Here is a 15,593-nt window from a genome sequence, read left to right as displayed (position 1 = left end):
ATATATTTTTTTACACTATAGGTAAAGACAGTTCGACATTATTTCTATACGCTCTCCTTGAAAGACTTGTATTCCACTTTCATACACGAACAAACTTCCATCACTAGCTTTTAGATTCGGAGATATCTCGGGAACGCACAGTAACTGTACTTGTGTGAGCCCTGTCGCTCAGGGAGAGGAATCTGATGAACACCACAAACATAAAAACATGAGTGACATATACACAAACGCAGGATGATTTAAGTTAGAGAATTGCACACAAACATAATTTAATGATAATGCACGCACACACCCCCACAACAAATACAACAGTTTACTATAGAATTCTATAGTACCTACTATAGAATTCTGTAGTAAACTGTAGAATCCTATACTCCACACTGTAGTATCCCTCGATCGTGTAGTGCTTACTATAGATTTTTGTAGTATACTGGAAAATCATATTCTACACACTGTAGTATCCCTCGATTGTGGGGATACTAGTGGAAGTAACACATCTAAGAAGTCAATTTGGTGGACTCTTGTTAATGTGTGTTATCTGACAAACAAGCAAACCTAATCCTCCAAGCTTTAATAAACTTAGCTTGTTCTTTATATCTGCCTCTGTACTGTTTCCCTTTAATGGGCCTAGAACCCGTGTCTAAAGTTTAGGTGTTACAATTGTAATAAACATGTTATACTTTTGCTTAGGTGTTGTCTGGTCCGTTGCATTGCTCAGAACTGTTGACCCAACTCAATAGGTGGCCTGCTACGAACATGTGTGTCTTATGTTCTGGTCGAGGTGTTTCCCTAATTAAACAGTAACTGGCGTAGTCTGGTAGTTGGGAAATTTTAGCTAACCCTAGTCAGCAGGTGTTTTTGATTTATTATTTGATTGATTAGGATCCCCATTAGCCGACGCCAATGGCGACAGCTAGGCTTACTGGGTTCCGACACATAACAAAAAATACACCACCGTTCAAAAGTTTGGGGTCTCTTAGAAATGTCCTTGTTTTTGAAAGAAAAGCAATTTTTTTGTCCATTAAAATAACATCAAATTGATCAGAAATACAGTGTAGACATTGTTAATGTTGTAAATGACTATTGTAGCTGGAAACGGCTGATTTTTGATGGAATATCTACATAGGCGTACAGAGGCCCATTATCAGCAACCATCACTCCTGTGTTCCAATGGCACGTTGTGTTAGCTAATCCAAGTTTATCATTTTAAAAGGCTAATTGATCATTAGAAAACTATTTTGCAATTATGTTAGCACAGTTGAAAACTTTTTCTGATTAAAGAAGCAATAAAACTGGCCTTCTTTGGACAAGTTGAGTATCTGGAATATCAGCATTTGTGGGTTTGATTACAGGCTCAAAATGTCCAGAAACAAAGCACTTTCTTCCGAAACTCGTCAGTCTATTCTTGTTCTGAGAAATGAAGGCTATTCCATGTGAGAAATTGACAAGAAACTGAAGATCTCGTACAACGCTGTGTACTACTCCCTTCACAGAACAGCGCAAACTGGCACTAACCAGAATAGAAAGAGAAGTAGGAGGCCCCGATGCACAACTGAGCAAGAGTGTCTAGTCCTCAACAGGCAGCCTCATTAAATAGTACCCGCAAAACACCAGTCTCAACGCCAACAGTGAAGAGGCGACTCCGGGATGCTGGCCTTCTAGGCAGAGTTCCTCTGTCCAGTGTCTGTATTATTTTGTCCATCTTAGTCTTTTCTTTTTATTGGCCAGTCTCAGACATGGCTTTTTCTTTGCAACTCTGCCTAAACAGTGGGTTAACTGCCTTGTTCAGGGGCAGAACGACAGATTTTTACCTTGTCAGCTCGGGGATTCGATCTTGCAACCTTTTGGTTACACGTCCAACACTCTAACCACTAGGCCACCTGCCGCCCCTATAATTGGCAACATCAAATTGTTTTGTGATGAATAAGCCATCTGATTCAATGAAAGATGGAGTTGAATGTCTTTCTGCCCATAATTTCATTTAAAGTACTCCAAAGTTTTTTTCCTCATATCATTGATCTTGGCTTCCTAATACAGTTTCTTCTTCTACTAGTCATGTCCGAAAAAACACTACACTAAATACTGCAGAGTACTAGAGTCATGTCCGCAAAACACTAGTGAATACTAAAGTAAAGTCAACAAAAACATTACAGTGAATACTATAGTATATATACTACGGTCATGTCAGCAAAAAACACTACAGTAAATACTAATGTATACTACAGTCATGTCAGCAGTGCTTGACTTGGGATGAAAGAAGTCAGTCCATTAGACTACGTTCACCGAAATTCACAAATTACATTATGCTATAGAGACATCTGATTATCCACTTAAGGGTTCATACACATTTTCCATGAATGTAGCCTACATGAAAAAGTAGCATTATTGACACTAGAAGGCTGCTGTTTCTGATCCCATGTAGGCTTACCATCTCCTGCCGCTGTGCCCTTGATCAAGGCACTTAACCCCCCACAAAGTAGAACTGCACAGTTAGTCACATGTTGTCAACATGTGGTCAACCCTCCATCTGGAGAGCTCCTGGGTGTGCAGGCTTAGCTTTTGATCCAGCCCTGAAACACCCAAGACTGCTTATCAAAGTCCTGTTGAGCAGCTGATGTTTAGGCTACAATTTGGTTAGACCAGGGCTTGATCAAAAGCCTGTACACCCAGTAGCATCCTGGAGGATGGTTGCTACCGTTGATATAAAATATTGCGACATAAGAGTATTTGGTTTTCTTTGTAAAATTATTCCCTCATTCAATGAATCAGGGATCAAATGAATAAGGTTGACTACTTCAAAGCAAGGTACACTACATTGCCAAAAGTATGTGGACACCTTCTTGTCTAACATCTCACTACAAAATCATAGGCATTAATATGCAGTTGATGCAGTTGGTCCCCCCTTTGCTGCTATAACAGCCTCCACCCTTCTGGGAAGGCTTTCCAATAGATGTTGGAACATTGCATTTAGGCTCCCGAGTGGCGCAGCGGTCTAAGTGCAAGAGGCGTCACTACAGACCCTGGATCGATCCCGGGCTGTATCACAACCGGCCGTGATCGGGGGTCCCATAGGGCAGTGCACAATTTGCCCAGTGTCGTCCTGGTTAGGGTTTGGCCGGTGTAGGCTGTCATTGTAAATAAGAATTTGTTCTTAACTGACTTGCCTAGTTAAATAAAGTTTTAATTAATTAATTAAATTAAAATTGCTGCGAGGACTTGCTTCCATTCAGCCACAAGAGCATTAGTGAGATCTAGATGTTGGGCGATTAGGCCTTCCAATTAATCCCAAAGATGTTCGATGGGGTTGAGGTCAAGGCTCTGTGCAGACCAGTCAAGTTCTTCCACACTGATCTCGACAAACCATTTCTGTATGGACCTCGCTTTGTGCATTGGGGCATTGTCATGCTGAAACAGGAAAGGGCCTTTCCCAAACTGTTGCCACAAAGTTGGAAGCACAGAATCATCTAGAATGCCATTGTATGCTGTAGCGTTAAGATTTCCCTTCACTGGAACTAAGGGGCCTAGCCTGAACCAGGAAAAACAGCCCCAGACCATTATTCCTCCTCCACCAAACTTTACAGTTGGCACTATGCACTGGGGCAGGTAGCATTCTCCTGGCATCTGCCAAACCCAGATTCGTCTGTCGGACTGGCAGATGGTGAAGCGTGATTCATCACTCCAGAGAACCTGTTTCCACTTAGCTATTTAGTTAGTCTGTTGTCTGTCAGTATTTAATACCTGCTGCTGAAATGTCGCATTCTCTCTCCTCGGGCAATGGCACCTCGCACTGACGCATGCACACACACACACACACAGACAGACCTACAGGTCATTCTGATAATGCCTGATATGTTGATTTGTAAGTGATTGTTAATCTTTCAAAGTGTGCCTTCATGAATTATATTAACAAAAATTATGAAGCTAATTTCCATGACCTTACAAACCCTCATTTCACAACTTGGAACAGCGCATTATGCACATTCGTTTTGGTGCATTTTCAATCGAACAGCCTACGATCACGCAGATTCACAGACTAGCGGCAAATAAACTTGAACAAAGCGGAATCAGGAAATGAATGCCCACTCTCCATTGCTAGTCAATGCAGATCCCGCCATTCTGCTTTGAGCAACCTTTTTTGCCTCTGTGTGTGAATCTGGGCCGGTGATAGGGTACTTTATAGTGGAGCTGGAATGCCGGTAAGGCGCTCCGGACAGTTCTGGCCCAAGTCAAGCACTGCCTGTCCGCAAAAACTCGACAGTGAATTCTATAGTATACTACAGTCATGTCCGCAAAAACACTACAGTGAATACTATAGTTCAGTCCGCAAAAGCATTACAGTGAACACTATAGTATATAAATATAGCAATAGCTCCAGTTAACTATAGTATTTTTTTTATATTTTTTTTTACATATGGGGCACACACCCACAATGCGGTGAATAAAATTGAAAGTTTTTCTCACTATCTTTGGATGAGTAGATTAAAAAAGTTTCCTATAAAATATAAGAGCAACATACATAAAAAGTAAATGCTGGGGAGGTGCAGATTTCTTGTTCAGTCTGAACTTTAACGAAGAGGCATTCGGACGATTTAACAGGAAATTACCTAGATCATTTTGATGGCCTTGACAGCAGTGAGTCAAAACCTCAGTTTAATCGTCTCATCCACATAACCAATGATACAAGCCTTCAGACAGACAGGTGAGGTCCACTGGAGTAAAAAGACTTCCACCCCCTGAGACACAAACGAGTCAAAACTCACCCAAACATTTTGAAAACATCAGAAAAAACAACAAAAATCAAGAGTACAAGACGTAATAATGAGTCAACCAGTGTGTGACCAGTGGGTTAGTTTGCCGGGAACAGGGACCAAAGTTTAAACTCTTTGCTCTGTGGCTGCTGATGCATTTTGAGTTAGACTTTGTTGGCATGTCTTTTGCCCGTAGTAAAGGCCTACTCTACTTAAGAGTGATTCATCAGCTCTTACACAGCCTTGAGTCCTCTGACAGAATGTGATGAGACATCACACATCCAGACCCACTGATCCTGACTTTCACACACACACAAACACTGTGATCACACATTTGATGTTTTCTGTTGCAGGGACATTTGGCAGACCAGTCATCCAGAGAGTAGTGAGGAACAGATTTACTTTAATATTCCCATATGCATCGGATTTGGCTCTAAATAGAGAGGAAATAAGGATACATGACAAAGGAAAACAATGAATAACAGTTTAAGGGTGGAATAAAAACATCCTTTGTTGGAAAAATAGTGGAGAGTAGCTAAGGTCTATTCAAGTCAAGTCAATAGTCTATGCACGCACCCACTGCAGAGGGCCTTTCTGACAAGCTGTGATCATGGGGGTTCTGGAATATTTAATGGCGCTTATCCAAAAAAGCAATTCTTAGTCAGTTATAAAAAGTCCTTATCTCGTCATATTGATAGGGACCACAGGAGGCTGCTGATGGGAAGCACAGTGCATTATTATGGCTGAAACGGCGCAAACGGAATGGCATCAAATACATGGAAACCATGTGGTTGATACCATTCCACTCATTCCACTCCAGCTATTACTGCGAGCCCGTGCTCCCCAATTAAGGTGCCATCAACCTCCTGTGATAGGTACCCACTCTCTATCTGCACTCGAGGGCATGGAACACTTAGGAAAACTCATCGGTTCTATTGAAGATCCCACTCACACCTGCAGAGCTTCAGGATGACGGCAAGCACAGCAGTCTATCTAAACACATAAAAAAACAGGAGGATGTTGTGTGGAGGAGCTCTCTCCAAGGGGATGGCTCTGACATTTTGTCTCCATTGATACTGTTATCAAGCGTAACAATGGAGGCAATAATGACGGCAGTTACCATGACGACGTTGGCCAGATGCGCCGAGCACAGAGCATAGACCCCACCGGAGCCCCCCACCACTGGAGCACGCATGTCTGTGATGGACACCGTCAAGGAACCTGAAGAGAGAGAGAGAGATGGAGAGAGAAAGAGGGGAGGGAGAGAAGGAGACAGAGCAAGATGGCAGGAGATAGAGAAGACGTTCAGCAAGAGAGAAAGCATGAGTGAAAGAGGAACATGTTGGGGGAGGGAGAGAAAAAAAAAGAGAGGGTTAGGTTACTCATCAAACAGCAGTTTCAGTCACCTTTCTTCCAACATCCCCCAGAACCCAAAATAACACATCCCGTCTGTCTGTCTGGCATGAGTCGACTTGCCCTCTTTACACCCACATACTTTGGTTTTCTCTTCTGAGCTGCTGAACATGCTTACATTGTAGTGCAGGTCCCAGCACCACCACGAGGCCCATAAAATAGAACAGTCATGTTAAACAGAACAGACCATAGTCATAAAATGTCATTTTATATACTTAGACACATATTAAACTCATGGGCAGCTACAGAAATCACAATCTACACACTACACAGAGCCCATAAGAGGGATTCTTTATGATGTTGTCGAGCTATAATGCCATGATACTATGAAGTCCTCTTGATCCCATGCAGAATATACTGAAACTTTGAGCATTGGCTTTTGAAACATTCTCTGTCACAAATGACTGAAAGTGTTAAAGAAATAAGCAGAGTAGAATTGAATTAGATTTGTAATTTCTGTAGGATGCCAAAGAAAACTGTCAATGAATGCCCAACACCAATGAATGACCTTATACAACATTTAATATGACAACAAAAGCCTAGTTTGACTACTCTGGAAGATAAATGTAATTGGGTTCCCAAAATAGACATGCTACTCGGACCAGTCAGCTGGATGATTTCATCAATTCCATATAAGACTGTCTGTATTCATGAGAAAAGTCTAATCAGAAATATGCATAGCATGGCTATGGGCCAATTCCTCTGCAAGACTGAACTTAAAACAATTGGTTAATTTAAGGTGGTTCAGACACTGGCAAACTAAATGATGGGGCAAACAGCTAATGTGACCAGACAAAGACTGGAGTGGAAAAATGTTGAAGTATCTCTACAGTTTAACTATATTTATATGTAATTATATGGGTAGCAGGTACTGTCTAGTTGTGCAGGAAACAAATTGTCACAGCACTTACAGCAGGAATTTTCATGAAAACCTCCCTTCACTCTAATTATTGTCTCAAATTACACAGTGAAACTTAGGTGCTTTGTCGCAAATGTGTTTTCAAGTCTGAAACTGTGCAAGCCATAAAGATATAGCAATCATTCTACAACGTGTCACAATGTTGTTCTACTGACCCGCCAATGCAATCACCATGTAAATATAGTTTTAGTGATACTCTCTATGAAGTAGAACATAATCTTAAGCAGTAAATTACAGTGGCAGTTGCTCACAAGGACACCATCAGCCATCGTTAAGTATGCAAATGAGCAGATAACAGAAATGAAAAAGGGCTGATTAAACAAAAGTTACTTTTTTAATTACAGCAGGGGTGTGCCGGCATTCTGATCTCAGATCTATAATACATGTTCCATTGGTATTCTGTGTGTGCGCGCAGAGAGACCACAGAGAGTTATAACAACTCCTTAAAGAGCGACCTGTCAAGCCTATGGTGGTGATCATCATCTGATGACAGATGGTAATCGGAGTGCGTTTCCTGAGTCATTTATCCCCCCCGACACTCACACGTCCATTTTACATAGATTTATGGAAGATACAACGCTTGATGAAGTGCGTGCAGCAGCTCAAGACTTGTACAGATCCATGGTGCCTCATTTTTAGTGGTTCCAAGAAATTGCAATTACACACGGAGTGGCATATGTGCTCTCTGATCTCTTTAAAGTCAAGAAAAAACTGAATTGGAGCAACTTTCACACAGACTAAGTTGACCAGATTTTTTAAATGAAAATCTGGGGGAAAAAATTGAGCTGCGGGAAAATTCTAAGACACATTTTTGCTTTTGTCCTTTCAAACAGTGTTATTAATTATTATACAGAAATGGATTCCCCCTCCACATTTTTCTTAGCCTACATTTAATAATTTCTGAATCCCCCAAGTTTGTAACCTATGCTGAAACAGTTTCTGGCAGTGGTTCATGTTGTGGTTACAATGTATTAATGATCAAACGTTCTCATAAAAGGTTTGCAGCTTCAAACGAGTTTGGAACAGGGATAGACAACATTTGTACATGTACAGTGCAATCGGAAAGTATTCAGACCCCTTGACTTTTTCAACATAGAGCCTTATTCTAAAATTGATTAAAATATTTTTTCCTCACCTCAATCTACACGCAATACCCCATAATGACAAAGGAAAAAGTTTTCTTTTTTTTTAATAACTGAAATATCATATTTACATAACTTTTCAGAGCCTTTACGCAGTACTTTATTGAAGCACCTTTGGCATCAATTACAGCCTCAAGTCTTCTTGGGTATGATGCTACAACCTTGGCACACCTGTATTTGGGGAGTTTCTCCCATTCTTCTCTGCAGATCCTCTCAAGCTCTGTCGGGTTGGATGGGGAGCGTTGCTGCACAGCTATTTTCAGGTTTCTCCAGAGATGTTCGATCGGGTTCAAGTCCGGGCTCTGGATGGGCCACTCAAGGACATTCAGAGACTTGTCCCGAAGCCACTCCTTCGTTGTCTTTGCTGTGTGCTTAGGGTCGTTGTCCTGTTGGAAGTCAGTAGAACCGACGCCCCAGTCTGAGGTTCTGAGCGCTCTGGAGCAGGTTTTCATCAAGAATCGCTGTACTTTTCTCCTTTCATCTTTCCCTTGATCCTGACTAGTATCCCAGTCCCTGATGCTGAAAAACATCCCCACAGCATGATGCTGCCACCACCCTGCTTTACCGTAGAGATGGTGCCAGGTTTCCTCCAGACGTGACGCTTTGCATTCAGGCCAAAGAGTTCTAATCTTGTTTCTCATGGTCTGAGAGTCCAAGCAGGCTGTCATGTGCCTTTACTGAGGAGTGGCTTCCGTCTGGCCACTCTACCATATAGGCCTGATTGGTGGAGTGCTGCAGAGATGGTTGTCCTTTTGGAAGGTTCTCCCATCTCCAAAGAGGAACTCTGTCAGAGTGACCATCGGCTTCTTGGTCACCTCCCTAACCAAGGCACTCCTTCAATTACTCAGTTGGCCAGGCGGCCAGCTCTGGGAAGACCCTTGGTGGTTCCAAACTTCTTCCATTTAAGAATGATGGAGGCCACTGTGTTCTTGGGGACCTTCAATGCTACATAATTTTTTTGGTACCCTTCCCCAGATCTGTGCCTCGACACAATCCTGTAAATCGGAGCTCTATGGACAATTCCTTCAACCTCATGGCTTGGTTTTTGGTCTGACATGCACTGTCAACTGTGGGACCATATATAGATAGGTATGTGCCTTTCCAAATCATGTCCAATCAATTTAAAATGACCACAGGTGTAGAAACATCTCAATTATGATCAATGGAAACAGGATGCACCTCAGCTCAATTTCGAGTATCATAGCAAATGGTCTGAATACTTATATAAATAAGTTATTTGTTTTACATTTTTAATACATTTGCAAACATTTCTAAAAACCTGTTTTCGCTTTGTCATTATGGGGTCTTGTGTGTAGATGAGGATGAGATTTTTTAAAATCCATTTTAGAATAAGGCTCGAAATGGAACAAAATTTGGAAAAAGTCAGAGGGTCTGAATACTTTCCAAATGCACTGTAAATCCGTTTGACTATTGAAATATCAGCTGCGATTTAACTTCAGAGTTACTTTTTTCTTTCTGATTGCTAAATCAGGGACATTTCCGGGGAAGGCTCCCCAATAAAAATCGGGGACTGTCCACGGAAATCGGGGACGTAGGTCACCCTAACACAGACTACTCTCAGATGTTTTTAGGTCTTCCTCAAAGCCTAAAAAAATTAAGTCAATGTGATTCAATTATAACTCCAATACAGCATTTATTGAATGTGGAGATCTCTCCATAGACGGCCCCCCCACTTTTTCAAGTTGAGACTAGCTGGAAGTGAAGCTTTGATGTTTATTTGAACTGCAAAAGTGAATTCACAGAACAAACGCATGAGTTTCCATGAAACACAGCACAGAGAGCAGTCTTCACGTTGTACTGCAGCTAAACTGGCATGCTGTCATAACATAATAGTGTTTATAGCGGCCAGAGCAGCCACAACGCCATGGCTACATCCCAGTAAGCAGCCACCTGATACTAGTCGCTGACGGGACACTCCATCTGTAGTTAAGTGGGGGGAGCAGGGAGAAAGGGAAGCAAAGGAGTCCGTAGGGATGACAGAAGTGTTTCACACGGCTCCCTCTTCCTGCTAGCACAGCTCTGGTTAAAAGGCTTCGGATATGAATATTAACGAGACGCCACCTCCACAACCACAGGCTCTTTAGAAGGGTTGCCAGAAGAAAGCCCTTAATGACCCCAAGACACAGACGCAAGCGCTTGGAGTTTGCCAAACGTCATTTAAATTATGATTGGAAGAAGGTACTCTGGTCAGATGAGACCAAAATTGAACGTTTTGGTCAGATACAGCATCAGCATGTTTGGCGTCGAAACAGAGATGCATACAAGGAGAGCACCTCATACCCACGGTGAAATATGGTGGTGGGTCAGTGATGTTTTGGGGCTGTTTTAATTCCAGAGGTCCAGAAGCACTGGTTAAGATTGATGGCATAATGAATTCCACCAAGTATCAGGCAATTTTGGCTGACAATCTGGTTGCCTCTGCCAGAAGGCTGGGACTTGGCCGTATGTGGACTTTCCAACAAGACAATGACCCAAAACATACCTCAAGATCCACACAGAAATGGTTATGTGACAACAAAATCAATGTTCTGCCATGGCCATCTCAGTTGCCGGACCTCAATCCAATCGAAAACCTGTGGGCTGAGTTGAAGAGGGCAGTTGATAAGCGCAAACCCAAGAATGTGAAGGATCTTGAAAGGATCTGCATAGAGGAATGGTCCAAAATCCCTCCAAATGTGTTCCTTAACCTTGTCAAACATTACAGGAAAAGACTCCATGCTGTTATCCTTGCCAGAGGTGGTGGCACTAAGTACTAAATGAGGAGTGCCAATAATTATGAAACCTTGATTTTGGTGAAATGTATTTTGTATTAAATAATTGTATGATTTTGTTGGGTTCCATTGAAACATTAATAAAGTACAGTATTTCTCACATCTTGGTATTTTGAGTTTATCTCCATAATTATATTGTTTATATTTTTTAATGTATTGTTTGTGCATTGCCAGTCAGGGGTGCCAGTAATTTTGGAGCCCACTGTATATACACTCAGGGTCACATTTACAGTGGCTATAATCCTCTTGTGGGAGAACTGAACTGTCTCTGGTTCTGCCTGTCAAACTAAACCAAGCAGCACAGCAGTGATGTTAGCAGATTATGCCCCTAAGCAATGGCTAGCCATGCACATTTGAGTTATCATGGATAAGGTTCTGATGTGGGAAGGGGACACTGATCCAAGACCCGTGCTGAATGCCTAAGGCTACATTTCACTTGAGTCACTCGTGGCTCAACTGGCAGCTACAGAAGAGAACGAAAGAGAACAAAAGAAAAATCATTCTACTCTTAAGAGGGGAGAAAAACATGGAAAATCTAGCTGCCTCTGCATCCACCTCAGTGCTTTCAGAGCAAACATGCTTAGTGTTTTCAAAAGAATAGCTGCCATATTGAGTAGTTCTATAGCACCACAGGTTTAGTATTGTTGTCTCGTTACACATTTGAGGTGATTCTGGACAGATCATTTGGCTAACAGATGTAGGATTTTCAACCCATTTTGTTACATGACCCAAATGGTTAGGACAGCCAAGGACACCAATGGACTGATTGACCCAGAGCACTGACATGCACTGAGCAGCATTTCCCGATTGGTGAGTCAATAAGTGAATCAGGAAGGGACTCTGCAATGACAATTAGTGGTGATTTATTAATGTGATTCACACACTTCATGAGACAGTGCTCAGTGCTTCCATTCCTTTTAGGTTGATAGCCCACTGTGAAAGGAAGGATGGGCTTTTTATTTTGCCAGCGCTCTCAAGTCACAGAAAAGAGATGACCGTGTCTGATATCTGATCCCACATAATTTGCCATTACCCAGACTGCATATTTTTTTGAATATTTTTTGATAATCCTACATTGTGTCTACTTCTGAGAAATTACACTAGTTGCATACAATAAATTAATACCAACAGTTCAAATGTACTTTGCCTCAGCTTTAAACCAAATTCAGGTGCTTTAAATCAAACTCAGAGGTCTGAAAGTCTACCTTTGAGAGCTCTTTTCAATAGAGGCTATTTCAATCCTATTAGTGAATTGTTAAGTTTGAGTTCTTCTTGCCCTATTTGTACATGCCCATCTAGCACATTTGGATCATTGTAAGTTGTGTGAACGTACGTTTTTGGTTTCCCATTGGTTCTGGGAAAGAAACCATACATTTCCTGACTGGTAAAACTGAACAAACGTTTTTATACGGAGCTAGCATGCCATGTTTTTTTTTTTTAACTCATACAAAGCTGTTCATATCAGTCTATTCAAATAGACCTAATTTAGAAAGGAAACAAGCACTCCTTAAGATCAGGTGTGCACAATTAGTGGGCTAACACACCTGAACACACTTGACAAGATAGGATAGAGAGAGTTTTGTTAACACTGTTTTTAATAACATTCTTAAAACATTCTTTAAATGTTACACATAGTTTTTTTCTGGAAAGTTTTCTTAATGTTTTCTTAATGTTTTAAAATAATATTGTTAGAATGTTCTCTGAACGTTAAAGTTGTAGTTTTTATTCATCCGCGCTGCCCTCAAACCAAGGCACTGTTTTTATTTATAGGCTGTTCCAACTTCAAATGATTTTATAACAAGTTTTTATTTTCTAAAGAACAGTTTGAATTGCGGTGTGTTCAGCCTCCTCATTAATTCACATAAAAGTAGGAGTTTTTACATTTGGGGACAATTTTTTTGGGGGGGGGGGATTTCTCATCCGGACAAAATTCCCCAAGCACTTCCCAATTGTTTGTGCAGTTCAAGTCTGCAGACATCTGCACACACGTGTTCACATTTTCCGTCTGGTGCCCGCATCGCAGTCATTGTTGTTTTCATTACTAAAAATAACTTTGGAAATGTGCGCATTTCTATCAAGTAAGTGCCTTATTACGTTATAATAGATTATGTATGTCATGTTATGTTGTTTCTACTGTAGTTCACTGTATGTATGGAGCATAATATATTTGTGTATATTCCTTATAACCGCGGACACGCGAGGTAACGTTACTAATTTCATAACCTTTGTGGTGTGTTATTCAATCGTGCTTATGTAGCTAGAACATTCTATTAGCTCTGTAAAACAATGCTAATTGCGTCAGTGAAGTATTAGCTTGTGTTGTATTTTGAAGCTACCCTGTCCTTATGACTCCCAAGTGGCGCAGCGATCTAAGGCACTGCATCTCAGTGCTAGAGGCGTCACTACAGACCGCCTGGTTCGAATTCAGGCTGTATCACAACCGGCTGTGATTGGGAGTCCCACAGGGCAGCGCACAATTGGCCTAGCGTTGCCCGAGTTTGGCCGGTGTAGGTCGTCATTGTAAATAATAATTTATTCTTAAATGACTTTCCTAGTTAAATAAATACAAAATATATGACCATGGTTTGTTTTCGTTTGGCCTATTTAGCATAGCTCTGTTCTGCCCTGCCCCCTTGTGGAGCTCAACAGTTACTGTTTCTTACTGTTATGACACAAATTTGTGATTTTGCCAATGCAATATATTATTTTTTATAGCAGTGTTTATTATGTAACTTCTTTGTAATATTGTTTTATTGCTATATCCTGATACTGTATTCTTATTACTAATAATTCCTCTTTATTCTGTACTTTCAGAAACCAAACACACAAACAGTATTTGACAATATCAAAACTGGAGCTGGACATCTTTGGAGCTGAAGATTGAGGCCAGCTTTTGTGTGCCAGCGTCTCCTTAACAGTTTTACTGGACGAAAACACAGCAAGAAAACACATAGGCCAATAGGTAATAGTTGTCTATTTTATTGCAGTATTGGTGGTAGTTGGTTGAACAACAAAAATTAGCTTTACTGGAGGGAAAAAAACGGAATATGCATAACCCATATTTCATATTCATGTAGTGACTGAACAACAACTGTATTTCCACCCCCCACCTCTAAAGGCACAGTATCATGTCAAGTCACCTGTCAAGTCAGTCAGTAATTGGTGCAAATGTGCTCAATAGTGCTTGAGCATATGATACTCCCCAAAACATGTTGGGGAGGTGTGTCACAAGCTAAACACCTGTATTTTGTCAACTTCCTCTGCTTCCTTCCCCTGGTGCCAGACAGGAAGACTTTGCCGTGCCTCCGTGTCCAACTACCTTGAGCAGCAGTTTGAGAGACTTTTCAGGGAAAATGCCATGCAGTGAGGCGTAGGGGATTTTCTGCAGCAGGACGACCCCCAGTGGATGGGCGCCGAAGGGTGTGGTGCTTTTTGTAGGCGGCTCCCATTTTGGCTGTAGTGTTTCCAAGCACGTGAATGAGAGCGCGTTCTTTGGTATTTTTCTCTGGTAAAGACAATAATGATTCTCCATCTTAAATTTTAGCGTTTATTTGCGTATTAGGGTACCTACGGTTTGATTATAAATGTTGATTGACTTGTTTGGATAAGTTTATTGGTAACGTTTGGGATTAATTTTGTATGCATTTTGAAGGAGGGAAAACGAGTGGATTATTGACTGAAGCGCACCAGCTAAACTGAGTTTTTATGGATATAAAGAAGATGTTATCGAACAAAAGGACCATTTGTAATGTAACTGGGACCTTTTGGAGTGCCAACAGAAGAAGATCTTCAAAGGTAAGGCATATATTATATCGCTATTTCTTGACTTTCATGTTGCAACTCCCTGGTTGAAAAAGATTTGTTATGCATTTGTGTGCTGGACGCTGTCCTCAGATAATCGCATGGTTTGCTTTCGCCGTAAAGCCTTTTTGAAATCTGACATGGCGGCTGGATTAACAACAAGTTAAGCTTTATTTTGATATATTGCACTTGTGATTTCATGAAAGTTTAATATTTATAGTAATTTAATTTGAATTTGGCGCTCTGCAATTTCACCGAATGTTGGCCAGGTGGGACGGTAGTGTCCCACTGATCCGCAACAAGTTAAATCACCTTTTTCCATACATGTTTCATTTTAAAACATTTATTTTACAAAGGAGTTGTTTAATCTAGCTGCTTAACTATTTATCTGTACATGGAATTGTATGTTTTTTCCCTATTTTTTTCCTAATCTTTACAGGAAAATGCCACGGGGACTATCTGATGTGTAGAGACATTACACTGCAGCTAATGTAGTAGGAAAAGCTCTGTACATTTGCAAATACTGTACCAAATCATATGTGAAGAATGCAACAAAGATGCAAAATCATCTGGCCAAGTGCATAAAGTTCCCTCAGCGCTCAATACAAGCAACCTCTGACAAAAGTCTCTCCTTCTATTTGAGGTGAAAATGAGGAATCAGACACCTTATCGATAGCAACAGCTCATAGTTCTCCTGGAATCAGACGTTTTTTTGACTCAATGGAGGAACATAGTCAGAGAAATGCTGATGAATGTCTTGCTCGAGCTGTGTATGCAA

The 15,593-nt window shown here is 41.1% G+C and overlaps 1 protein-coding gene across 2 annotated transcripts in view; it reads right to left on the bottom strand.

Annotated features, from left to right (window-relative positions):
- LOC139541925 (rhomboid-related protein 1-like) overlaps positions 1 to 15,593 on the bottom strand; it is a 73,885-nt gene that overhangs the window by 9,407 nt on the left and 48,885 nt on the right. For both annotated transcript variants that reach the window (XM_071346825.1, XM_071346827.1), the window contains exon 6: positions 5,869 to 5,969. In XM_071346825.1, the coding sequence (XP_071202926.1) occupies positions 5,869 to 5,969 (101 nt within the window). The remainder of the gene's footprint in view (positions 1 to 5,868; positions 5,970 to 15,593) is intronic.

The sequence above is a fragment of the Salvelinus alpinus genome, chromosome 17 (assembly GCF_045679555.1).
Source record: "Salvelinus alpinus chromosome 17, SLU_Salpinus.1, whole genome shotgun sequence".
NCBI lineage: Eukaryota > Metazoa > Chordata > Actinopteri > Salmoniformes > Salmonidae > Salvelinus > Salvelinus alpinus.
Note: the sequence above shows the minus strand (reverse complement) of the source record. Positions and strands in the feature narration are given on the sequence as shown.